General features: G+C 39.1%; 1 protein-coding gene across 1 annotated transcript; it reads left to right on the top strand.

The window, feature by feature from the left end:
- The first annotated feature begins 6,341 nt into the window (after positions 1 to 6,341).
- On the top strand, positions 6,342 to 9,875 carry LOC116504575 (ovomucoid-like). The gene is made up of 4 exons (XM_032211677.1): positions 6,342 to 6,419; positions 7,718 to 7,743; positions 9,396 to 9,505; positions 9,679 to 9,875. The coding sequence occupies exons 1-4, from the start codon at positions 6,365 to 6,367 to the stop codon at positions 9,728 to 9,730; spliced, it is 243 nt and encodes an 80-aa protein (XP_032067568.1). The 5' UTR covers positions 6,342 to 6,364; the 3' UTR covers positions 9,731 to 9,875.
- The last annotated feature ends 17,582 nt before the right edge of the window (positions 9,876 to 27,457 follow it).

The raw sequence follows: 27,457 nt of genomic DNA, 5'->3' as shown, positions 1-27,457 counted from the left end.
ATCCTCCCCTTTTAGAGTTGAACAAAGGTGTTCATTAAACTGGTTGGAATTCTCCCTTGGGCTGGCAATACCTGATTTTCTTTCTTGGGGCCATCAAACCCAGGAAATCATGTTCACTGCTGTCTATTTTTCTTCTTTGGTGATTTTATCCAGACTTCATCCAAGAATATTAGGAACTTAGTCCCAGGCTTCTCTAGAAGAAACAAATCTTCAGCACTATGTAAAATCCAACTTGGTTTTTTCTGTCCTCAACTCTTCTAACCAACCTTTTCTTCTTCTTTTTTCAACCTAACAATTTTTGTTTCCCCTGTGAGAAAGTTTCTCTCTGTGGGAAAAATTGTAGTTATACAATTGTAATTCAAGTGCTTGGCAACCAGCAGATAGTTACAATGATCACAGTGACCCACGGTCACTTGACTGCAGATGGCTTCCAACAAACAAACTCAATGGGGAAACTGACAGGAAGTTGCAATTCATGGTCACATCATGTGGCACTTAATGACTGTAGGTTATTTGCTTAACAAACACAGCCTATAAGTGGGTGTGGTCATATAGGAATGTATTCACTTTACAACTACAACACTCACCAATGTTGTTTCAGTGATATTGCCATTTGGGCCTTTCAAGTCCATACTTATTCTTATCCTTAGTCCTTATCTACTTTCATTTCTGTTGCCAAATCTATAAAGATCTACATCCGTATTGATAACCATTATCTATAAATATACACACGAACGCAAATAATTTATTTAGAAGTCTCTGATAACTTTAGGTCTTAACACAAAAATCAACACAAGTCTCTACTTATTATGCAGGGTAATACTTATTATACTACTACTACATTATGCAGGATAATCCCCCTCAGAGTTCTGTTGTATGTATGTATGTATGTATGTATGTATGTATGTATGTATGTATGTATGTTTGTTTGTTTATACTGTATGTCATGCTGAAGTTGCCAAAAAGGGCAACACAGTCCTAGGATAATTAACAGAGGAATAGAATCAAAATCACACAAAGTGTTGATACAGGTAGTTCTCGACTTAGTGACTGTTCAAAGTTACAACATAACTGAAAAAAGTTATTTATGACCTTTTTCACATTTTTTTAAAAGAGTTTTATTGTTTTTCAATTACAAAAATAAACATCTTTCCTTAAGCAGTGTGTCGTCTGGGTACAAACATCTCTGTGCAACATCATTCGTCTTTTACCACATCTTTCACATTCATATTAACATTATTTCCCTAAGTTTAGTATTATAATATATTAAGCATTTAAACATGATAAAACTCTCCATTTTTCTTCTTACTATCTTCTTGTAATAATATATCAACATTATACATTATTATTCTTACCTTACACATACTAACCGTTTTATATCTTTATTTTTATTTTCACATGTAAGACCATTGCAGCATCCCCATAGTCAAGTGATCAAAATTCAGCTGCTTGGCAACTGGCTTATATTTATGACAATTGCAGTGTCCTGGGGTCATATCAGAGGTGGGTTCCTGCCAGTTCTAACCTCTTCTATAGAAAAGGTTCCACAAATCTACAGTGCCGTTTAGAACCGGTTCCCGCTCCCTCCCCCGCCCGTCTGCACATCATCAAGATGAAAAGCGAGAGGAGGAATTTTGGGAGTTGAAGTCCACAAGTCTTAAAGCTGTCAAGTTTGAACACCCCTTGAGTTTTTTTTTCTAAAGGGTTAGGGGTGCAAGAGTCTTGTAACTTGACAGCTTTAAGACTTGCGTGCTTCAAATGCCAGAGTTTCTGAGCCAATATTTTGGTTGCTAAGCAAGAGTATTGTTAAGTGAGTTTCACCACATTTTACAATTTGGCCTCACCCACCCAGTCACATGACTGGCAAGTCACTCCCACAAAGCAGGCCACACCTACAGAAGAAGTTCTAAAAAAATTTGAAACCCACCACTGGGTCATATGATCACATTTTGTGATCTTCTGACAAGCAAAGTCAAGGGGAAAGCCAGATTCAATTAACAATCACATTACTGTAGGGATTCACTTAAACTGCCACAAAACTATGGCAAGAAAGGTCGCAATATCTATTAGATGGTCTCTTGTGACGAGCCGAAGGACAGAGAATGGAAGTAGTGATCTTCCTCCCATATTTGGGCATACAGGGGGTTGTAATTATCTAATAGATATCTTTCACCCTGGCTTCGCTGATAACGGATAAGAGCCTGTGGCCTAATGGCTAAGATGTTTGCCTAGTATGTAATATAGTCCAGGTTCAAATCCCAGTAAGGGTATTGCTAGCTGATGAGAGCTAAATAGCTTGAAATAGATCTATACTAGTCTCCCTTTATTTATTTATCAGCACAATATATACACTATACACTATACACTATACACTATATATACATATATACATATATACATATATACATATATACATATATACATATATACATATATACATATATACATATATACATATATACATATATACATATATACATATATACATATATACATATATACATATATACATATATACATATATACATATATACATATATACATATATACATATATACATATATACATATATACATATATACATATATACATATATACATATATATATATATATATATATATATATATATATATATATGACTAAAGCATATGAGAAAGAGTTGCAGGAGTGGGTATTGCTAGTTTGATGAAAAGAAGGAATAGGGGTAACATGAAAACAGTGTTCCAATATTTAGGGGGATGCCACAAAGAAGAGGGAGTCAAGCTATTTTCGAAAAGAAAACACCTGAGGGCAGGACAAGAAAGAATTGATGAAAAACTAATCAAGGAGAAAAGTAACCTAGAGCTATGGTAAGTGGAAATTTCCTGATAGTTAGAACAATTAGTCAATGAAATGAGTGGGTGCCACAACACCGGAGGTTTTTAGGAAGAGATTGGAGAGCCATTTGTCTGAAATAATATAGGGTTTCCTGCTTGAGCAGGGGGTTGAACTAGGGTTAGGGTTAGGATCTCCAAGGTCCCTTCCAACTCTTTTATTCTGTAATTTATCCTATGGCTGCCCAGAATGAGTGCATTTTGCTTGAAAAGTGGATGATAGTCTTAAGTAAAAGGTGAAAGTAGATCTGGATGTCACAAAATAACTCTAAGCCCCTTTCAGAAGGGAAAATAATTTCTTGGCCCAGAAAAATATAAATAAAACCTTCCTTTTTTTCTTCCCTTTTTGAAGGCCAGTTGTCATTTTCTGCTTCTATTTTGAGCTCTCATCTAAAAAGGAACATCTCAAGTTGGTACAACTCAACGTGTGCCTCTATCACATCTTATTTCCATGAAAACTTCAAACCAAGTCGCTCTTCAAATTTTATCTAGCCAAACAAATGTGGCATTTTTTTCCTTAGAAACTTGACACACATGTCTCAAAGGGTTCCATATCAGAACCAAATAAAAGCAAGTGCCTACTTATATTTGATTATACCACAGGGAAAATCACTATACTAGGACTTCTCAAACTGTGGCTCACAAGTCCTGTGGTGGTCTCAAGCAGTTTAAACATAGATACAACACTTTTAAAAAACTTGATCAGGCTGATGAAATCATAGTAAGGAAGAGAACCAAGACATTTCTTCTAAACCAGTATCTTGCCAAGATCATCTCATAAATCAAATTTTATCTAGTCAAACATAAGTGGCATATTTATTTTTTCTTTAAAATTTGTCAAGTATAGATTACCATTCTTTTTTTAAAAAAACTTCTGTATAAGAGTGGGTTTGCTTACAAAAGAGGTGGGAAGCTTGAGGTAAAGATAAAGATAAAAAGTAGAGATAAAGGTTGACTCAGAATTATGCCCAGAAGGTGATTCTTGGCCCAGAAAAGGCTACATACCTCTAGCCTACAATTTAAAAATGAGAAAGACCACCTTTGTGTGTTATGTATATAACATATTGTATTGTTTGCCATTCTTACAACTTTGCGCTTTTAAGGAGGAAGGAAAGTCACAAGTATATAAAAGGGAAAACACTAAACTTGATTAACCTTCAGATATCAGATGCTTGTTTTCCTAAACTAATCATATTTTCTAGTCCCTCCAAAGAAAAAAGGAAAATTTTCAGCCACTGATGTCAGAAGAATAAGATGGAGAAGGCAAAAATGAGCAAAAAATGGGCCATTTTTTGTTCATTTTTGCCCCCTCTCTCCAGGAGTACTCTACAAGGTTCCTAAAGGCTATGTATGCCCTTTTAAAAAGGGGTGGGGGCTTTCTTGAGAAAAACGGGCCATTTTTGGGAGGTCTGCAGAGTGCAAAAACTTTTTCGTTTAATTTGCCTCTTCAAAATCTTGGTGCATTTTATACTCCGATGCGTCTTATGCTCCCAAAAAACACGGTAGTTCTTAAGAAAGCCTCACAATAAACTTAAGCATGTGTTTCTAGATATGATCCCGATTATGAAATTGCTTTATTATTACAACTGATTGAATAGCTGGGGCTGAGAAATTGCCATTTCAGTCATATAAGGCTGAAGCTATACCACAATTTCTGCAAGCAACCTTAATTCTAGGTGGGAAAAGGTGACAATTTCCTTACACATTTAGCACTTTAATTTAAGGAATATTGGTGTAGCACTTAGCAGAAGTTTGCACATTGTTTTATTTGTAATATGATAACATACACACTATACTATTTAATCCAGTGGTTCCCAAACTTTTTCTGGCCATATCCCACGTGAGCATCTCTAAAATCCTGATGCCCCCCTATATAATTCTTACTATTCAAAAAGTGAACTCCTACTCACGTGGAGGAAGCCAAAAAGGCTATTAACTTGGTTTAAACAGGGTTCCAAAGATGCAAATTATTAAAAGAAATAACTATTAAAAATGATGGCTCAGAAAAAGGGAAATTAAAAAAAACATTCTTAGCATAATGTATGAATAATAAGATTATCATGAATGAAAGGGGGGTTGTAACCTATGACCCCCCCCCCACTTGCTCACTTGGTTTGAATCTGCAACTTAGTCAGGAAATGCTTTGGTAGTTCAGTAGGTGGAGTGAATTACACAGGCCAGGCAAGGTCTACACACATGTGACCCAGCCCCAGATTGCTCTGAGAGAAAAAGGATTTTTAAAACACGGCCTGGGAAAACACAGACTAAAAATAACTGTAAATCTAACAATGTCTTACTTAAACCTGGGTCCTGGTTCTGTATCCTCACTGCTGGGATTCCCCCAGCAGCCATCCACTCTGTCTTCCCCACAGAGCAGCTCTCCCTGCAACCTCCCAGCAACAAAGCCCACAGGAAAGAAAGAGGAAGAGACTCTGCCAGTCCCATGATCCTTAGTGGGAACACATCTGATTGACTGGTATTTGCTCTCCCAACCCCAGCTAGGATATCCTTTTCAGACCAGGAAATGGACTTTAACAAAGACAACAATAGGTAAATGAAACACAACTGTTTCATAACAAATATATAACAAAAATTAGCAGGCTTTCAAAAATTCAGTTAATAGCTCATTTTCAAATTGCTCTGATTAAAAGTCAAATTGCCCTCCTGTGCGGCGTGGGCCTCACATTGGGAACCACTGATTTAATCACTTTATTTTTCTATTTAAATATTCGTGAACTCACATATCCAGAAAATAACTTATAGAATTACGGGACTTGGAGGAAATAGGTATTCTGTGAATTGAACTTCATATACCTTAAAATTAGACTTAGAATAATTTTAAATGTATACTAATCGGCATACATTAAAATGAAATTTCATTGTACAAGTTGCCAAGATTGAGAAACAGCCTCTTGGCTGCTAGATTGCAAGAATACATATAGAGTAATTCTTCAAGAAATGGCAAAATGGCCATTCTTCTCAGCCATAGCTCTTCAATCAATTGTAACAATAACACAATTTCAATGCTTTGTGGTAGAATTTCATAATCCGGATCATATCTAGAAACACATGAAGATTATCGCAAGGCTATCTAAGAACTATATTCTCTGTGTTCTTTAATATATATAACTGCTATTTGGTGAGTAATGATATTTTTCACATTTCCCCTTTGAACGTATAAATGATTTACTTGCTTATGATTTATGACTTAACAAATGTTTACTGTTCCCAAGATTCGCTCAATATTTACTAATAGAAGCTGACTAATACAAGCCTTTCACATTCCCTTATACTAATAGAATGGGGAAACTGAAAAGTGCCTATAGGGACTTGCAATGTCAACATTCTCTTATCTTCTTTTGATAAGGCTGCAGCAATATGCTTATATAAACATAAACTCCCAGCTAGAGTTTAAACAGCGCCTGCGTCTGTGATAGCTAGAAGACATTTCAGTGGAAGAGCTTAGTGTGGTTTATCCTCTCCTACCAACATGAAGGTCGCTTTTTGCCTGTTTTTCACCCTGGCACTCTTCTTTTTGTACGCAGGTAAGCCGAGCATCATCTTGCAAAAGATTCTTTTCAGGTACATGGCATTTTGAGACTTAGATCCCCATTATCCACTCAGCCTTACAAAAAGGGGCATTTTAAAGGTTCCTTTACAGGAATGTTGTATTTATGAGGGATTTCAAACCCCAAATTACAATTTATATAGAAATCACATGAATCTTTAGAAAATAAAACTGCAGCTCTCCACAATCCTGACACCAACAGATATCAAAATTTAAAGCTAAGCAGCTTTCGAGTTTTAAAGACCCAGAAAGCACTTCTGATCATGAATCCTGGTTGTAATCAATTATAGCAATAGCAATAGCAATAGCAGTTAGACTTACATACCGCTTCATAGGGCTTTCAGCCCTCTCTAAGCGGTTTACAGAGTCAGCATATTGCCCCCAACAATCCGGGTCCTCATTTTACCCACCTCGGAAGGATGGAAGGCTGAGTCAACCTTTGAGCCAGTGAGATTTGAACAGCCGAACTGCAGAACTGCAGTCAGCTGAAGTAGCCTGCAGTGCTGCACTCTAACCACTGCGCCACCTCGGCTCTTCGACTAAATCTTTAATCAACTAACTATCCATTATACTTAGTCCAGCATTGTATTCCACCAAAAGGATTATAACTTTATAGTTGTTTTTGATTGCTTATTTTTTTTTATGTTGTCAGCTGATTAACTCCCATAGCTTCAACCTTAAACTGTCTATGGTGGACCTCACCCCATTCCCAAGTGGTCTGTAAGGGGGCATGCACCAGCACACCAGCACCGGTGCCTTCCAGGAGCACCAGGTACCGTTTCAGTACAGTGCTCCAGAGGGCCCACCCACCCATGCTCCTTACCAGTATTTGAAGTGTTTTGGGGCTTCCACGCATGTGCACAGTGCATATGTCGCCTGCACAATGCTCTACCAAGCAGCTGGAGTGTCATGGGCGGTAAGTACGCATGTGTGCACTGCGCGTGTTCACGTGCATGCTGCATGCGTTCATGTAGTGGACGCCCAGCCCTGTTGCACTTTACTGATTGCAATGGGATTCGGAACCCACCACTGCTGCCTACTGTCCCTGTTCTACTGTCCCCATTTATTTGTAAATAAATATTTACTTTCATCATGTTTAGTACAACTATTATTCAGTGATAGTTATATGAATTTGAATATATTTGCATTTGAGACAGAAAGAAACATGTAAGGTCAAATACTCTTTTTTTTGCAGTGAAAGAAATTATTTAGTTGGTCCTTATTCAAGCTATGGTTTTACATTACATTGTTTATGGATTTGATCTTTCTTTTTAGATGCTTTTGAAGATGAAGACAAGCCCGTAAGTGTCAACTATGTAATAAACCCAAATGATCATAGTTGAAGATTTAGATATGTAATGATTTTGCAAAGGTGGGGTGAGGGGGAGGGGGAAGATAGCAATGAAATCAATGTCTGGGATGAAATTTATATGGACTTTATGGATTATGTAATCAGTTTTTGATATGAAATGGTAAAATTGTGATTTATGTTACATGGGGGAAAAGACAGAATAAATTCAAGGAAATAGACTTTACAGTATAATAGACATAATTAGAGAACTAATAATTTAGATGTCTTCTTCCTCCTCTTAATATTAGGAAAGTACATGACTTCAAGAAGAGCATAATACATTAATTTGAGGGAAAGGGTGTTCCTTGGTGCTCTCTGAGCTTGATGGTTTTCTTGCAGATGTTTCATTACCCAAACTAGGTAATTGCTAATCCACATTAGCACTGACAATGATACCTAGTTTGGGTAATGAAATGTCTGCAAGAAAACAAATAAGTTCAGAGAACACTAAGGACCCTTCATTTCAACCCTGAGCTACAAATATTCTCCTTTATTGATACATTAATTTGGATTTTAAAAAATAACAAAAAGATGTGACCTTTTGCAGTGTCAAGCTTGCCATGAAAGGGAGTCTTCACTACTAGAATCCCATTGTTTTGCCTGACAAGACATCCAACTATCAACCCCTTCCAAATATAGATGCTGAAAACTCAAAACAGGATTAAAATGTTGAAAGAAAGATGCTGATTTGTCATTCATTTGCTGCCCAATTTCCTCTCTCCATGATAGTGAATCCAGATGGATGGTTCCTAGAATGGCATGCCTTCATGCCAAAACAATCTAAGGATTTTAAACCTTGTCCCTAAATGTAAGGAATTAATATTATTAGATAAAGGGTCTGGGAGAAAAATTAGGTTTCTCCTTTGAAATGCAGTAGTTCTAGACGGGTCTGCCTTCCCCTTGTTTTAAAGAGCAATCATATTAAGAGCATTTTTTCAATACAAATACTAAAGCCAAATAAATTTTGGTCCTATCCCTTTGTATTTATACAAAATATTTGTAGCCCATTTACTAAGAGAATCTTACAAGATGACCTAATAACAAAAAGTTAAGTCAGTAATAAGCACGTACGTTTTTTAATCTGATACCAAAAGACACATAATCTCAGGGCAGCCTGATTTCAAGAAGGTTTTCCAAAGTTGTCCACAGAGATTCTCAATCATCCAGGTCCTGGTTGTCCCAAAAGTGTTTTTTCCCAAAAAGCACAAAAAGCTCTGTGTGGTTTACAAATATCAGCACATTGTACCCAATAATCTGGGTTTTCATTTTACTGACCTTGGAAGGATGGAAGATTGTGTCAACCTTGAGCCCATCAGGATCAAACTCCAGGCTGTGGGCAGGATTAACCTGCAATACTGCATTCTAACCACTGCATCACCAGGGTTCCTCATGGATTCTCTACATGCCCAATTCCTTCTGGTATGTAGACTTCATTGCCCAGAATTCCTCAACCAGTATGACCATTGCAGAAATTTCTGGGAGTTGAAGTCTACACACATGGAATTCTACACATTGGAAAACACTGAATGTGGAAGATTACAAGATCTTTTGGAGCCTTAGATTAACCAAGGGAAAATAAAACCAATGTTGTTCTCTCTGAAGGTTGATTGCACTAACTATCCCAGAAAAGCGTGCACCAAGGAGTACCAGCCCCATTGTGCCTCCAATGGACAGACCTATGCCAACAGATGCTATTTCTGCAATGCACTTGTGTAAGTATCGGTTTCACTCATACCAGCCAAGATGAAGCAAGGGTTAATTCTGCTAATTACAGTAGACCCTATGTTTCAATTGTAGTTGCTGTAAAATATGTTGGGTTTGTACTTGTGAAAAAGCTTACATCTTCTGGCTTTTCAAATTCTGTGCTATATCTTTCTTTTCATAGTGAAAGTCGTGGACTAATAACATTGAACTACTATGGAAAATGTAAAGAGTAATGCAATTCAGATCCAGAGGACTGAGATATTACTCCAAGCAACATGGCTGTTCCTCCATCCTTTTTCCCTCCACTTTTGTTTGCTTAGCTGGGGAATAACTTCTAAATTAATTTCACTCATCAATAAAATGAACTATGCATCCTAACCTGCTTTTGAGTTTCTTTTGCTCCACAATCTCTGTTTCCTAATGTCTGTTAGACTGCAGGGTTACAAACAACAACAACAATAATGCAACTCTATTACAAAATAAGATTTTATAAAAGGTTTATGGACAACCTCCAATCCATAGCATGAGGAGGCAATCATTTTGGGGCTGATTCCAAAAAAAAAAGTGTAGTGTTTATTCCCAAAAGAAAACATTTAAAACACAAAATGAAGATGGGATCTGTGTTTCATAGCAGTTTCCCAGGTAGGTCCCCTCTGGGACCTGGAGATGTGGTTGAGGTTCCCTGTGAATGAGGGAATGGCTTAAAATGCACAAGATTCAATGACACATATGGGTAGGATCATAACTTTCTATTGTTATTCTCTGAGTTTTGGAATTGTTAGCCAGTTTCTTTGGGGATTCAGCGGTATTAAATCTAGAGCTGCTCCAATAAAAGGGGATTTGGTTCACACTTTGGTTTGTTTTAATATATTTTGTTTCATACTCCTTATAGAACTCTTAAAATCTATGCTTTGTTTCATGCTTGGGACTCTCAAATCAATATTTCGAAGTTGGAACATTTCAAGGAACAAATGTTTTGTATGTCCCTACTGAAAGCCATCCATCTCAAAGCAGCCACATTTTGTTTCAGACTCAAAAACACATATATTTTGTTCCATCCTCAAAACACTCAAAATAGTCAATTTAGGCTTGGAATATGTCAGGAGAGAACCATTTTCCACATCTCTAGATACCATATTAATTGATTGGTAACATTACACAGTCAGCCAACTCAATCAAGGTAAGTCTGGGTGGCTTATCAACCTAACAAAAAATAAATAAACCTGTGGAACATGAACCTACAAACAGCAATAAAACAATAAAATGGTGATTGAGGCAGAAATCACACCTTCATTCAATTCGGGCAGCACACATCATGACTCAAAGGCTCAAGGAAAAAAACTCAGTGGTGGGATTCAAATAATTTAACAACTGGTTCTCTGCACTGATGACCAGCTGGGTAGGCAGGGATCAGTGGTCATGTGACTGGGTGGGCGTGGCCAACTCAATGTCACTCAGGTCAATGGGCACTTCGCCTTAGTGTTACAATGTAACAAGGGTTAACTGAAGAGGCAGTTTCTGTAAGCAGGGTAATAAAGATTAGGCTAGAAACAACCCCAGAATGTTTCCTTCCTGCCTTCTTTACAGGATTAGCTCTGTAAAGTGGGGAGGGGGGACAAAATGAGATTTCTTCCAACAACTGGTTCTCCGAACTGCTTAGAAAGTTAAGAACCGGTTCTCCCGAATAGGTGCAGACTGGCTGAATCCCACCACTGGGCCAACTGCATGTTGGGAAGAAGGTGGCTCATAAATCGGTTGCTGCTGAGAAGACATATCCTGGCTCCTAGTGAAAGGATCTAGACTAGGTCTAGATTCCCTATTACAGTGGGTGATTGGGCAATATTATTATGTTGCCAGCTCTTCAACATAGAATACATCAGGAAACAGATTCTATTAGAAGACTAGGACTATACTGAATAAGCAATAGAACAGAATCATGCAATGTTGATTGTGCTTTACTCCCCTTCCTCTTCTATCCAATGAATTGCACCTCGGTTCGCCCACATAACACCTATCCTCCGCGAGCTGCGCTGGCTACCTGTTGATCTCCGGGTGCGCTTCAAGGTGCTACTTACCACGCATAAAGCCCTTCATGGTAGTGGATCTGGGTACTTGAGAGACCGCCTCCTGCCAATTACCTCCTCGCGACCTATCAGATCACACAGATTAGGCCTCCTCCGAGTTCCATCCGCCAGTCAGTGTCGACTGGCAACCACGCGGAGGAGAGCCTTTTCAGTAGTAGCTCCGACCCTTTGGAACGATCTCCCCGTGGAGATTCGTACCCTCACCACCCTCCAGACCTTCCGCACAGCCCTCAAGATCTGGCTATCCCGTCAGGCCTGGGGTTAAAGATTGTAATTCGTCCCCACCCGAATGATGAATGTTGTTTCTATTTTTAATTATGTACTGTTTTTATATGTCACTGTCTGTATTCCCTTCCCCACAAGTTGTAAGCCGCCCTGAGTCCCCTCAGGGAAAAGGGCGGCCTATAAATAAACTTACAATTACAATTACAATTACAATAGAACAGAATCATGCAATGTTGATTGTGCTTTACTCCCCTTCCTCTTCTATCCAATGAATTTGGGAGAAGCATGTCTGGATTTTTTTCTGAATGTAGATACTCTTCAGTTAATGTGTAATTTGGACTGGAAACTCCATTACTAGGCAACATGGTCATAAAGTGTAAATTCACAGAACCATCACATTAATGATGATCATGTGCAGATGGGAATCTGAGGGATAGTGACACTGAGTGACGGCCCAGTCTCTTCTTAAAAAGAAGACAATGTAACCAAGGAGAGTCAAGCTAATTGACTCCTTACTGACCAAACTCCTTACTGGACCCCTGTTACACCAGAAGAGATATCCCGGTTGATCGGAGCCCTAAAGGCTAATAAGGCATCCGGGGCTGATAATGTCCTGCCAGAAATAATAAAAAAGAACGCCAGTTGGTGGGCTCCACTGAAAAAGCACCTTTGGGATAATGAGCAGAGAGATTAAAACTCTACTAGGAATTTATAGTTATTTTCCTTGTCTGTACTGCTCTATGTAGGAAAAATATTTCGCAGTATGCCATCTAGTGGATATTGTTGCTCTTTATAATGATTGTTCTCATACACTTTGAGTGAATTTTACTTGTAATGTGGGTGATAATCTTGACTAAAAAGTTAGTTTGGATGTCACAAAGTAATTCTAAGCCCCATTCAAAAGGGAAAGGACAATTCTCTCTCACACACACCCCCAATGTAAATAAAACCTACCTTTCTTCTTATCTCTTTGAAGTCTGGTTGCCACTTGCTTCTTGCTTCACACATCATCTGTCCTGAATTGTCTTCTAAGAAGAAACATCTAAAATTGGTACAAATCAACATGTCATATCACATTTCCATAAGAAATTCAAACCGAGTGTCTTTTCAAATGTTATCTAGCCAAACACTTGTGGTATTTTTTTCTTAAAACCGTCGACATGCATGTCTCAAAGGGTTCCATCCCAGAATCAAATAATAGCAAGTGGCTATTTATACAAATATGAATATATCACAGAGAAAATGTCTATACAGGTAATATCCAGATTACGAAGGTTCGCTTAGCAAATATTTGACGTTACATGATAAGCGTCCCCTAGTGTTTACAAACAAGGCCCGAAACTATTAATGTTGCAGCACCAAGCAGTTGTTCGCTCTCACAAACAACTGTAGAGGCTCTGCAACATTAGTCCTGTCTATTTTCCCTCTCCCTCCCCTTGCGCTGGGTCTCCATAGGCACTAGGTCTGTGGATACTCTCCTTGTAAAGATCTAGAGAGCCTTCACTTTCTTGGCCTCCCGTGTGTATGCAGAGAATGGAGGCCTAAAGTACCACAAGATCACCCTGGATCAGTAGCATGAGAACTCACACTATTGATCTTACATAATCTCATGATACTTTAGGCCACTGTTCTCTGCAAATGGTGGCCTGGATGAGAGCTGAAGCAAAAGGCTTTGCAAATGGAGGGAAAGCCTGAAACATCGAGGCTTTCCCTATGTTTGCAAAGCCTTTTGCCATCTTTGCAAAAAGCCTTTACTGCTGAGAACGGACCACTGGAGCAAGCGCGCATTATTCCAGAGCTTTGTTTTCACCAGGAAAGGTCTTTCTTCAAGGCCTTGTCTGAAGAAAAGCTCTGTTTTCAAGAGCCCCATTTCCATGCAGACAAAGTTTGCAGTCTCCATCAGGGGGACAAGTATTTGAATAGGACTGGGAGGGGAGTTGAAAACGGAGTGAATTGCTTGAAAATTGAGTTTTTCACTCCATTTCCAATCCCCGAGGGTCACTCAAAAACTGTTCACACAGATGAAGACTGGAAACTTCTGGGGTGCATAACCTCGCATGAGTTCAGGCACCTATCCACTTTTGCAGAGAATGGGTGACTGACATCCCGTGGGATCAGGGCACACAGGAGGTTCCAGTCTCCATGGGAAAAATGGCTAAGGAGGGACTTGGTTCAATCTGAGTTCACTGCCCCAAAGCCTCACTTCATGCAAATGCTTTTCTGCATGGCGCCTGAAATCCTTTGGAGGAGACTCATTTAGGCGGTCCTCCACTCCAGAAATAGGAGGCAGCCTCAATGATCAGAGAAACCGAGCAGATTGTGCTCATCCTGTTCTCCCTTTGCTCTTTCTGCTTGCTGGCAGCAGGCAAAGAAACAGGGACGCTGGAGAGGAGACTGATCCTCACAAAATAAGTGACCAGCCATGGGAGGTTGGGTGGGGGAGAAGCAATTGTGGGGAGCATGAGGTATTTTAGTGGGTTGCGGAGGTCTTGGGTGGTCTTAAGCAGGTGGCCTGTTCCATCAGTACATGGCCTTCCCCACCCTAAATAACTCATTGCACTTAACAAGTCTCGCATTTGATTAGTGACGCATGAGCAAAAGGAGGGCATGATCACGTTCAAGGTACAAGATTCACTCCCACAAATCCTTGGGTTACGAATGGAATAGGCAGGCTCCATTACATTCCTAACTTGCGGACTACCTGTACTAGGACTTCTCAAACTGTAGGTCACAGGTCTTGAGATGGTCTCAAGCAGTTTAAACAAAGATACAGCAGTTAAAAAAAACCTGATCAAGCTTATGAAAACATAGGAGGAGAACCAACACTGATTAGTTTTTCTGATTCCTCTATCTTACTAAGATCAGCTCATAAATTAAGCAGGTGGCTTTTCAAATTTTATCTAGCCAAACACATGTGGCATTCTTTTTCTTAGAAATTTGACATGCACGTCTCAAAAGGTTGTATACCACAATCAAATAAAAGTGGTTGCTTATACAAATTTGATTATATTACAGAGATTATATTAGGACTTCTGAAACTGTGGGTCACAGGTCCTGAGGTGATCTCAAGCAATTTAAACATAGATATAGCAGTTTGAAAAAACTGATTGAGCTTATAAAACATATTAAAGAAGAGAACCAAGACTGATTACTTCCTCAAAACCACAATCTTGCCAAGATCAGTTCATAAATTAACCAAGCGCCTTTTCAAATTTTATCTAGTCAAACATAAGTGGCATATTTATTTTTTCTTTAAAATTTGTCAAGTAAGGATTATCATTCTTTAAAAAATACATACCTGCATAAGAGTGGGTTTTGCTTATAAAAGAGGTGGAAAACTTGAGGTAAAGATAAAGATAAAAGGTAGAGATAAAGTTTGACTCAGAATTATGCCCATAAGGTGGTTCTTGGCCCAGAAAAGGCTACATACCTCTAGCCTAGAATTTTAAAATGAGAAAGACCACCTTTGTGTGTTATGTATATGTATATAACATATTGTATTGTTTGCCATTCTTACAACTTTGCGCTTTTAAGGAGGAAGGAAAGCCACAAGTGTGTGAAAGGGAAAACACTAAACTTGATTAACCTTCAGATACAATCACATTTTCTAGCCCCTCCAAAGAAGAAAGGAAAATTTTCAGCCACTGATATCGGAAGAATAAGATGGAGTTTCTGTTCCTGAACCTAATTTCATGCAAGGAGGAAGAAATGTTGAAATGTTCACATGCACCCTCAAAACTGTCTTAAGGTTCCCTGAAGGAAATTTCCTGGCTGCTATCAAATGAAATGACTGTGGAATATTAATTTACTTTGTTTAGATGTTCTCCTTTTGGCTTCCAAAGAAGTCCTTTCAGTTAAATGACACCAATGCAGCTGAATCACGGCTAAAGTATACTTCAATATCTTCTGCAAGCAACCTTAATTCAAGGTGGAAAAAGATGACAATTTCCTTACATGTTTAGCACCTGATTATAAGAAATGTTAGTGAGCATTTAGCAGATATTTGCCCTTTGTTTTATTTGTAAAATGACAACATACACACTATACTATTCTATTCTGTTCTATTCTATGCTATTGATAGAACAGAACAGAATAGAATTCTTCATTGACCAAGTGTGATTGGACACATCAGGAAATTATCTCCAGTGCATAAGCTCTCAGTGTACATAAAAACAAAACCAAAGTATTGTCATAGATCATAAATCATAAGATGCAATTCTAAATCATAATATACCAGCAGGAGAAGGTAGTAGGAAAGATGAAAAACGAGAAAGATGACAAAATGGGAAGATGGGAAATATGAGAGAATGACATGGATAATAGCAATACAGCCTACTATGTGTGTAAATATCTTTAGACATAAGACAGTGCTGTTGGAGTTAGGTATTTAGCAAAGTGATGGCATGGGGGAAGAAACTATTTTTGTGTCTGGTTGTTGTGGCATGCAATGCATCCTGAGGGTAGAAGTTGAAACAGTTTGTGTCCAGGATGTGAGGGATCTGTAGATATTTTTTCAACCCTCTTTCTGGTTCATACAACGTACAGGTTCAATAGAAGGCAGACTGGTTGCAAATCTATTTTTATGCAGTTTTAACTATCCATTGAAATCTGTACTTGTCCTGTTTGCTTGCTGTGCCAAACCAGGCTGTTATAGAGGAATCAATAATTCCTCTGTAGAACAGTATCAGCAGATCTTTGGGCAATTTGAGTTTCCTGAGTTGACACAGGAAGAACATTCTTTGTTGTGCCTTTTTAATGATGGTTCTAATGTTACATGACCTTTTCAAGTTCTGGGAGTAATATTCTAAGAGGTGATAAAATAGGAGGGTTTCTCCTAAAATCAGCTATCATTTCTACAGTTTTAAGTGTGTTAAGTTCTAGATAGTTCTGGTTCCACCACAGGGCCAGTTGTTCAACCTCAGATCTATAGACAGATTCATCACCATTTCAAATGAGACCACACTGTTGTATCTGCAAACTTCAGTACTTTAACAGAGGGATCCTTTGAGATGCAGTTATTGGTATATAAAGAAAGAAGTAAGGGAGAGAGCACCTAGCCCTGGGGGGGCTCCAGTGCTAATTGAATGAATATTTGATGTGATTCTACCTAGCTTCACCTGCTGCTTCCTATCTGTGCAAATGTTTATAACCCATCTGCAAGTGTGGTCAGGAACAACTAGTTTGGGTCAGTTTGGAGAGAATGGTTTCTGTAATAATGTTGTTGAATGCCAAGCTGAAGGCTACAAGAGGATCCTTGCATAGGTTTTTGCGGATACAATATTTAAGATAGACTGCAGTGTCATCTTGACAGCATCATCTGCCGATCTATTTGCATGGTAGGCAAATTACAAGGGGGTCTAGCATTGGATCTGTGATGGCTTTTAGATGGGCCAGCAATAAACTTTCAATGCTTTTCATAACTACGGATGTCAGAGCAAGCAGTCTGTAGTCATTCAGTTCCTTGATGGAGGGTTTCTTGGGCACCAGGATGATAGTAGCAAGAACAGACATAACACATATTCAATGATTTATTAGAGATGGCGGTTAGTTGATTAGTACACACTTTCAAGCAAGAAGGGGTTGCCCTGTCTGGGCCTGGTGCTTTTCTAAGCTTTTGTCTGTGAAATAGACCTTGCATATGTCTTTTTCTGTGATCACCAGAGGTGGGGGCCCCAGAGGGATGTTACCAGGTGTAGGGGACTTGGCTGTTGTTGGTGTATCTGAGATGGAGATGGAAGTGATAGTTGACAGTGGTTTCTTCTTAAATCTACAGTAGAATATATTCAGATCTTCTGCCAATTGCCAATTCCCTTCAGCAATGGAGGGAGGTTGTTATAGCCAGTGATATTTTTCAGTCTTTTCCACACATTTGCTGGTTCATTTGTTGACAGCTGATTCCTCAGCTTTTCAGAGTAGCTTCTCTTTGTTGCTCTGATCCCACTTGTTAATACATTCCTGGTACAGCATTCTATCTCCTTTCCTGTAGGCTCCCTCTGTAGCATGATGTAGTTGTTTAAGCTTAGCTGTGAACCACAGTTTGGTATTATTGTAGATGCATAAGGTTTTGGTTGGCATACATACGTCTTCACAAAAGCTAATGTATGATGTCATAGTGTCAGTGAGTTCATCCAAGTCCACTGAGGAAGCTTTGAAAATGCTCCAGTCTGTGCAGTTGGGGCAAGCCTATAGCTTTAACATTCTTCAGTCCAAGATTTCACTGTTTTAACTATAGATTTTATGGTTTTAAGTCTTTTTATATAAACAGGTACCCGGTGATTCACACAGTGATCAGTGGGTCCTATAACTGCTCTTGGTAGAGAGTGATAGGCATCTTTTAGTGTTGAGTACCAGTGGTCTAGAATATTCTTGCCTCTAGCGAGACAGCTGACATGCTGAGTGTATCTTGGCAGCTCCTGGCTTAGGTTAGCACTGTTAAAATCTCCTAGTACAATGAGTAGGGAGTCTGCATATCTCTACTCAGTCCACAGGATTTGGTCAGCCAAGGTTTGCAATGCCTTGTTTATGCAAGTTTTTGCAAGACCACAAGTAGAAAAAATGAACAGAACTCCCAGGCGGAATAAAAGGGTATGCAGTTAATGAATAGTCCAAATTTCTTTTAGTGCAGTGATACATCAATTGTTAATATAAAAGCAGATACCCCCTCTCTTCTGTTTACTAGCTGTTTCTGCAATGGGTTTATTTTTCTATTTACTTTAAATATTCATAATCTCGCATATCCAGACATAATTGAATTATGGAATTCATAGAATTATAGGACTTGGAGGAAATAGGTATTTTGCGAGTTGAACTTCATACATCTTAAAGTTGCCAAAGTTGAGAAACAGCCTCTTAGGTAGTAGATTACAAGACTACACATACAGTAGAGTAGCTCTTTAAAGAATGGCAAAATGGCCACATGCGTTCTTCTCAGCCACAGCTAATCAGTTGTAATAGTAACACAATTTTATTGCTTTGTGGTCAAACTTCATAATCGGGATCATATCTAGAAACAAACACTGAAGGTTATCATAAGTCTACCTAAGAACTGAATTCTGTGTATTCTTTAATATTTGTTGTTCAGTGCATAATGATATTTTTCACGTTTCCCCTTTGAACGTATAAATGGTTTTCTTGCTTATGATTTATGGGTTACCAAATGTTTACTGTTCCCAAAGATTCACTCAATATTTACTAATAGAAGCTGACTAACACAATAGAATGGGGAAACTGAAAAGTGCCTATAGGGACTTGCAATGTCAACATTCTCTTATCTTCTTTTGATAAGGCTGCGGCAATATGCTTATATATACTCATAAATGCCTAGCTAGAGCTTAAACAGCACCTGTGTCTGTGATAGCTAGCAGACATTTCAGTGGAAGAGCCTAGTGTGGTTTATCCTCTCCTACCAACATGAAGGTGGCTTTTTGCGTATTTTTCACCCTGGCCCTCTTCTTTTTGTACTCAGGTAAGCTGAACAGAACAGAATAGAATAATTGGAAGGGATCTTGGAGGTGTTCTAGTCCAACTCCCTGCTCAGACAGAAACCCTTTACCATTTGTGACAATTGGTTGTCCAATCTCTTCTTAAAAACTTCCAGTATTGGAGCATTTACAACTTCTGGAGGCAAGTTGTTCCACTGATTAATTGTTCTAACTGCCAGGAAATTTCTTCTTAGTTCTAGGTTGCTTCTCTCCTTGATTAAGGACCTTGCAAAAGATCCTTTTCAGTTAGATAGCATTTTGAGACCTAGTTCCACATTATCTACTCAGCCTCACAAAAGTGGGCATTTTAAAGGCTTCTTTACAGGAATATTATATTTATGACAGATTTCCCATCCCAAATGATAGCTGGTATTATGTAGAAATAATATGAATCTTTAGAAATAAAATAATCCATAATCCCGACTCCAATAGATACCAAAATTTAAAGAATAAGCAGCTTTGAAGTGCTAAAGCCCCAGAAAGCATTTTTGATGGTGAACCTGGAATCAAAAACTGGAAGCCCGGCTTTAATCAACTAAAACCTAACTACCCATTATCTTTAACCCAACATTGTATTTTTTAAAAAGGTGTAAATTTAGATCCACTAAGTTGTTTTTGATTAATTATGTTTGTTTTTATGTTGTCAGCAGATTAAATAAATTGATATTTAATTTCTTCATGTTCAGGTCAAGTATTATTCAGTGATAGCTGTGTTAATATGAATACATGTGCATTTGGGATAGAAAGAAATGTGTAAGATCAAATCTTCCTCTCTTTTTTTGCAGTAAAAAAAATATTTAGTTGGCCCTAATTCAAGCTATAGATTTTCTTTATATTCTTTTACAGATTGGATCATTTAGTTGCGCTTTATAATAGTCATTCTTTTTCTATTTTTGTGTATCACTCTCTCTCTGTGATTAACATAACATAACATAACTAACATAACTAACATAAAAGAGTTATTACATCCCTTCCACTCTGGCAGTGGAATCTGTGGATCAGAAAGAAATAGCAGGGAGTTCAGAAAAAGCAAACATGAAGACAGCAGGGGTTCTGCTTGTTCCCCTGATGCTAATGTTTTATATGGGTGAGTCCCACATCATAATCGCAAAAATTCCTTTCCAAAGAAGCCTCGCTCTTAGAAATGGTCATATTCCATCATGTATTCCTCAGAAAGAGGAACATTCAGGCCAGTGACGTGCGGTGAGGGATACCGTTGGTGAGGCAAGAGCGCAGCAGCGGCGAGAAGTAACGTCCCCGCTGCTGTGTCCGACAGGCGTCTCTCGTTTATGATGGACATAAATGCGAGATGCCTGTCGGACACAGCGGCGGGGGTGTTGCTTCTCACTGCTCCCACGCTCTGCCGCCTCGCCCCCCGCCTCCTCCGTCTCCGCTGACATTCTTGGGAGCAGGTCGGGTGGCTGGCTCGCTGGGAGGAGAAGAGCGGTGAGTCTTTGTGCCGGCCGGCCGGCTGGCCGGCCAAGCAGGGAGCAGGTCGGGTGGGGGTGAGTGGCTGGCTGGCTGGGAGAAGAGCGGTGAGTCCCTCCCCAGCCAGCCACAAGGGCTCACCGCTCTTCTCCTCCTCCTCCTCCTCCTCCCCGCTCGGTGCTGGGCTGGCTGCAGAAGAAATGGCGGCTGGTGAAAGAAAAACCTCTCCAGAATCACCCTTGCACTTGTGCAGTCGCTCAAGTGCAAGACATGATTCGCTGCTCCCAGATCAGGAGGCGGGAGAATCAGTGCCTCTTTTGTATTTTAAATCTTTTGCTTTTTAACTCCGCCTTAACTTTTAAAAGGCAAAAAATTCCTTAAGCAAAAGAGGCTCCGAGTTCTCTGGCCTCTTCCTAGTTAACACTGAGAGCAGACACCAAGCCACTGTGACTTGAAATCTGGTAGCAACTATCCTGGCTTTAATTCATTAAAAAAAATATTTAAAACTCTTTCCTTTCTCTCAGGAGACTGGGGACACTCCGCCTCCCTTGCCTCTAGTGACTGCACGTCCCTGATTCAGGCATTCTAAAAGCTTCTGCAATCAAAAATAATCCTTTAAATTAAGGATTCAATGCAGTGGTGGGATTCAAATTTTTTTACTAACGGTTCTGGGGCCTTGGCTTGGTGGGTGTGGCTTGGTGGGTGTGGCAGAGGAAGGATACTGCAAAATCTCCATTCCCACCCCACTCTAGGAGAAGGATACTGAAAAATACAAATTCCCTCCCCACTCCAGGGGAAGGAACCTGCAAAATCTCCATTCCCTCCCCACTCCTGGAAGAAGGATGCTGCAAAATCTCCATTCCATTCCCACGCCACTAACCTGCATTCCAGCTCCATTCTCCTGTGCAGGGCAACAAAAAAAGAAGCCAGCTGATCTGGGACTAGGGAGGTAGAGAATACATGGGAGTGGTGCCAATCAGAGGTGGTATTTGCCAGTATTTGCCGAACTATTCAAAATTTCCGCTCCTGGTTCACCAGAAACGGTTTGCCGGTATTTGCCGAATTATTCAAACTTTCTGCTACCGGTTCACCAGAAACAGTGAGAACCATCTGAATACCACCTTGGATTAAGTGGAAGGACCATAATTAATTTTGAAGTGTATGATATGGATTTTATCTTCTTGCATGAAGAAATCATACATTGTTAGTTGATGAGGCATGAAAATCCCCATGTTATGAGGTAAATCTATAGGCAAAAAAAGCTTCCATATCATAGTAAGTGTTTATGATCTATACTTAACATGGTTTAGATGTACACTTAACATGGCTCATGTTAAGATGCAGAAATTTCACATTTCACATCAAAGTTTCAAAACCTCCATCTAGTTTCAGATATCCATGGAAAGAATCTTGAAGGTCATAATTGGTTATGAATACCTTTTGAAGGAAATATTGTTTACTTTATGCTGGATTGTTTTTGTGGGTTGTTTTTGTTGCAAATGTAATTCAGTGATATTAAAAATAATATCCACATATTGGTATTTGGTTTCTTTTGAGAAAATAAAGGAGAATGTGAAATAAAACACATTCATGTTTATATAATCAAAGAAATGTTATCCAGTCAACCATTTTTCAACATCAGCTTTGAATTTAATTCTTTTATATTACTATTGTTTGGTTCTAGATGTTGGTACTGAAGCAGCGGAAGAAAACGTAAGTGCAATTGTGTCTTTTAAATACATTATTAAATCCATATTATTATAGTTGAAAATTAAGATCAGTGATTTTACAGAGCAAAGGAAAATAAAAAGCAAATTTAAGTATGAAAATCATTTGCAATGTTTATTTTGACAGATTTACATGGTGCAGAAGTAAACTCTAATTCTAATTGTGTTCAGTTTCTAAGTTGAGAAATGGCTTGGCTATTAAAATTCACCTTCAGAAAAAAAAACATGGTTCAATATCTCAATTATTACAGTTTTGCCAGAGACATATGGAAAAGATTAATCACTAGAGCTGAGAACAATCACCTATATTCATCAATTTGTTTATAATCAATTTGATTCCTGAGGATCAAAATTTCCCCAGGTAACAAACTGATCAGAATAATCAAACTGAAAAGGAACTGCAAAAAACTCAAGATCTTTCTAAACACACTTCAGTGTGAATAAGTGTAAAGGTACATACATGTACACATACAGACAAACATATTAATACAAACACTGATCTTCACAGGCATATTTGTGTAATCTAAGTTGGTAGGTGATTGATTAAGAAAAGAGTCAGCCCAATTTGCAATTTCCATGCTTGGAAGCATTAGAAAGGGGAATGGAAATACATCAGACAAATAGTATGTTTATATGAACCTATGGTGAGACTACTGGGTCACTCACACCTGAGAAAGGAAAGTATAAAACAAAAAAAAATGTCATCATCAGATTATTAGGCGATTGCTACAGTTCTCCAGAAGAAAAGCATATCATACATGGGTATGGTTTGGTTTCTTCACCTTGAAATAAAACTGGGTAATAGAAGACAAGTCTATAAAATCATAAATATCATGGTATATGTGGGTAGAGAGGCTTTTTTCCCATTTCCTACAATGTTAGAACTTCCATTACAAATAAATCCAGGCAGAATCAGGCCAGGAAGTACATTTCATTTTCATTCACATCATATATTTGAACTATGGAATTCACTACCATCAAAAATAGTGATGGACAATTTTGATTGTTTGAAAAGGAATTGAACAAATTCTTGCTCTATTTATGGCATTTATAGCTGGAATGAAGGACTGTTGGATGCCTTTAAGAAAGCATCCATGGTCACAAATGAGGGTTACAAATGGAAAACACAACAAAGGCTCAAAGCTGCAATCAAGTGGCTGCAATATCTCAACTTATACACACACAGACAAACACACACACACATAGTTGTGCATACCCCAACTATAACTTCAGTGTTCTTAGGCTTTTAACATTGGTTCACTTTGAATGTTCTGAGATCAGGATTTCAATCCTTCCAATCTGAAAAGAGTCTTATTAGTAACTGAAAGGTGATAGTTCCAAAGATAACAAGGTTTATAAATCTAGATAATGTAGACCAGGGGTCAGCAACCTGCGGCTCTGGAGCCACATGTGGTTCTTTCATCCCTCTGCTGTGGCTCCCTATTGCCGGTTGGCTCCACAATTGATACTGCTTTCAGTTAGGACAGGTAGAGAAAAAAGGAGCTAGGAGGAGACTCTATGGTGGGGGGAACCAGTTGGCTCCAGAATTGAATGAGAGGTTTCCGGTTAGGACCTTGGTGACTCTTGAGTGTTTAAGGTTGCCATCCCCTGGTGTAGACTATCGATCTATAGTATGTAAGATTACCTTTAATCTATTATATCTTCATTGGAGCAGATGGTATGGTTCAGATTACTCCAACTTTACTGGAATAAATTAATGGACTGAAGAAATAGAAGCCTTGCCTTGTCTCAGATGAATCTATTCCATAATCCATAATCCCTGTTCTACATTCTTCCTGTGAAAACTGTCTATGCAGTAGGAACTTAGAGCTTCTAAATTATCCATTTAATGATACTCCACAGAAGAGGTTTCTTGCTCCCAAATTATCAAGAGTTAAGCAGAAAATAAGGCCACAGTTATTACTGTGCATTTCAGGATAAGATTTGTTGCCCAAGAATAGGTACCTACCTTGTATTATCTTACATCTTGAATCCAGCCTCTATTAGTTCAATTTTAGTTCTTTTGCAATTAGTAGAACAAGGTAATAATGGCTGATCTAGGTCCTGCTAGGCTTAAAGTATGAATACTTCTGTAATCAGTTTTATGTGCTATTTATCTCAGAAGTGATGAATCTGAGACCTTCAGGAGTTATATTACTGGATAGACTACAACTGTCAGCCATCCCTGGGAGCACTAGACAGTCAGTAAGGGAAGTTGGGAATAGTAGGTTTCTGGTTTTCCTCTCTCATCTCATGAGTAAAAATCAACTATATTCTAATTAGCTTCAATGTAGCCAATTGTGAGGGACCATTTATTTTGTTTGGAAGAATGAAAGCACATATATAACCACCTAACTTACTATTAATGAAATTCAGCTTAATAAGATATAGTTCTTCCAAAGATCTCCCAAAGGTGTTTTTTTTTACAAAAGGCAACTGGACTCCCTTGTTTCTTTCTTTGAAAACATTTTGCTTCTCATTCAACAAGCTTCTTCAGTTCTTGGATTAGAAGCAAAATATTTCCAAAGGAAAAAGGAAAAAGCAGCTTTTGGACAATCATGGCCTGGATGATGGAAGATCTCCGTAGACGCTCTACCTAAGATGTTACAGGCCTCTCTTAACCCCCCTGGAAGAATGATACAGACCCTTTATCCTTATGAGGTAGTGTCCTTCGAAAAAGGAACTTTTTGCTGATGGAGCAAGTAAATCCAACCACCATATTTCTACACAATTAATTTTATAACAATTAAATGTTTATGATTTCAATCCTAAGATTTGAAAAAAAAATGTATTGTTGCTTTCTGCAGATTCAATGTAGTGGTGAGTTTCAAGAGGCCTGTACTTTGGAGCTTAGACCACACTGTGGTTCTGATGGTACAACCTACGGCAACCAGTGCTTGTTCTGCAATGCAGTTGTGTAAGTATAACTTTCATGTTTTGGAAAATGAAAAACAAGTGATGCCCAGAACCATTGTGTACTTTGCTCTCAGCATGTAGGGAATTTAAGAGTCTTATATTTGATCTCATCTTGCTTCCTGACTAAGAATTTTCTAACATAAATGAACATTAGAAATTGGAGAAAGGGGCTGTTTTGTCAAACAAAGTGGCCAATAGAAGATGCTGAGTTCATCATCCATTTCAATAGACTTTACATTGGGAGTTAACGCTTCTCGTGCTTTTTTTTTTATTCATTTAATAATGAGGTTTCAGGTTTCGTTTTATTTATATGCCGCCCTATTCCCAGCGGGACTCAGGGCGGCTCACAAACCCAAGGGGGGAAGGGAAACACAAGAACTACAAATACAAGCATTTAAAATAACCAACAGACACACAATCAAGAGAGGAAGGGAACTCATCAACCCCAGGCCTGCCGACATATCCAGATTTTAACGGCTTTTCGGAAGGCCTGGAGAGAGGTGAGGGTCCGAATCTCGGCGGGGAGTTCGTTCCAAAGGGCCGGCGCTGCCACATAGAAGGCTCTCCCCCGAGTAGTAGCCAGATGGCATTGGCTGGCAGACGGGACCCGGAGGAGGCCAACCCTGTGTGATCTAATGGGTCTTTGGGAGGTAATTGGCAACAGGCGGTCTCTCAAGTACCCAGGTCCAATACCATGAAGGGCTTTATAAGTGACGACTAGCACCTTGAAGCATATCCGGAGACCAATCGGTAACCAGTGCAGCTCGCGGAGGATAGGTGTAACATGGGTATACCGAGGTGCACCCACAATCGCTCGCGCGGCTGCATTCTGGACGAGCTGAAGTCTCCGAATGCTCTTCAAGGGCTGCCCCATGTAGAGCGCATAATTTTACATCTTCTGAATTTTCACACCTCACTTTACTTTTCTCTTACCAGACTGAGTCGTGGAGCACTTAAGCTACAGCACTATGGGTCATGTGAGGAAATCGGGAATGCACAACCACTGTACTAAAAAACCAACTACCATCCCAAATCTCTTGGTTCCTTGCTCATCCATCATAATAAAGAATGCTATCTTTCTTTGCTTATTCTCTAATTTTTATGAATATTTCTTATAACGTGTAACAGTATAATTGTTTAATAAACAAGTAAGCAACATAATCTGTCTTGCTTTTTAACTTCTGCATTCAGTGTATATCATATAGATCTTCTATAACATATACTGCATTTCTCCTAAAATAAGACCCGGTCTTATTTGGGAGGGCACCAAAATAAGCGCTAGGACTTATTTTGGGGAAAACATTTCAGAGTGATCAGCCTGGCTGGGTGCCCCACTCCCCTGCCGCACGCACCAGAGGCAGAAGCATGTGGGGACCAATGGTATCCAGCACCAGCAGCAGCACTCCGGCCCCTTGGTCGGCACAATAGTCTAAGTGACTCAGTGACGGGCAGCTTCTTTTTTACAGCTTACACATACTAACCATTTTATATCTTTGTTTTTATTTTCACATTTAAGACCATTGCAGCATCCCCATAGTTAAGTGATCAAAATTCAGCTGCTTGGCAACTGGCTTATATCTATGACAATTGCAGTGTCCTGGGGTCATATCAGAGGTGGGTTCCTGCCAGTTCTAACCTCTTCTATAGAAGAGGTTCCACAAATCTACAGTGCCGCTTAGAACCAGTTCCCGCTCACTTCCCCCGCCCGTCCGCACATCATCAAGATGAAGAGCGAGAGGAGGAATTCTGGGAGTTGAAGTCCACAAGTCTTAAAGCTGTCAAGTTTGAACACCCCTGGTTTTTTTCTAAAGGGTTAGGGGTGCAAGGGTCTTGTAACTTGACAGCTTTAAGACTTGCGTGCTTCAAATGTCAGAGTTTCTGAGCCAATATTTTGGTTGCTAAGCAAGAGCATTGTTAAGTGAGTTTCACCACATTTTACAATTTGGCCTCACCCACCCAGTCACATGACTGGCAAGTCACTCCCACAAAGCAGGCCACACTTACAGAAGAGGTTCTAAAAAAAATTGAAACCCACCACTGGATCATTTGATCACATTTTGTGATCTTCTGACAAGCAAAGTCAAGGGGAAAGCCAGATT

Source organism: Thamnophis elegans, chromosome 2 (assembly GCF_009769535.1).
Source record: "Thamnophis elegans isolate rThaEle1 chromosome 2, rThaEle1.pri, whole genome shotgun sequence".
Classification (NCBI taxonomy): domain Eukaryota; kingdom Metazoa; phylum Chordata; class Lepidosauria; order Squamata; family Colubridae; genus Thamnophis; species Thamnophis elegans.
Note: the sequence above shows the minus strand (reverse complement) of the source record. Positions and strands in the feature narration are given on the sequence as shown.

Excerpts from the sequence above, each read along its gene's own strand:
- LOC116504575 (XM_032211677.1), top strand. The coding sequence starts at position 6,365 with ATGAAGGTCGCTTTTTGCCTGTTTTTCACCCTGGCACTCTTCTTTTTG. Across the intron at positions 6,420-7,717 it reads ACTCTTCTTTTTGTACGCAG|ATGCTTTTGAAGATGAAGAC; the intron begins GTAAGCCGAGCA and ends CTTTCTTTTTAG. Across the intron at positions 7,744-9,395 it reads TTGAAGATGAAGACAAGCCC|GTTGATTGCACTAACTATCC; the intron begins GTAAGTGTCAAC and ends TTCTCTCTGAAG.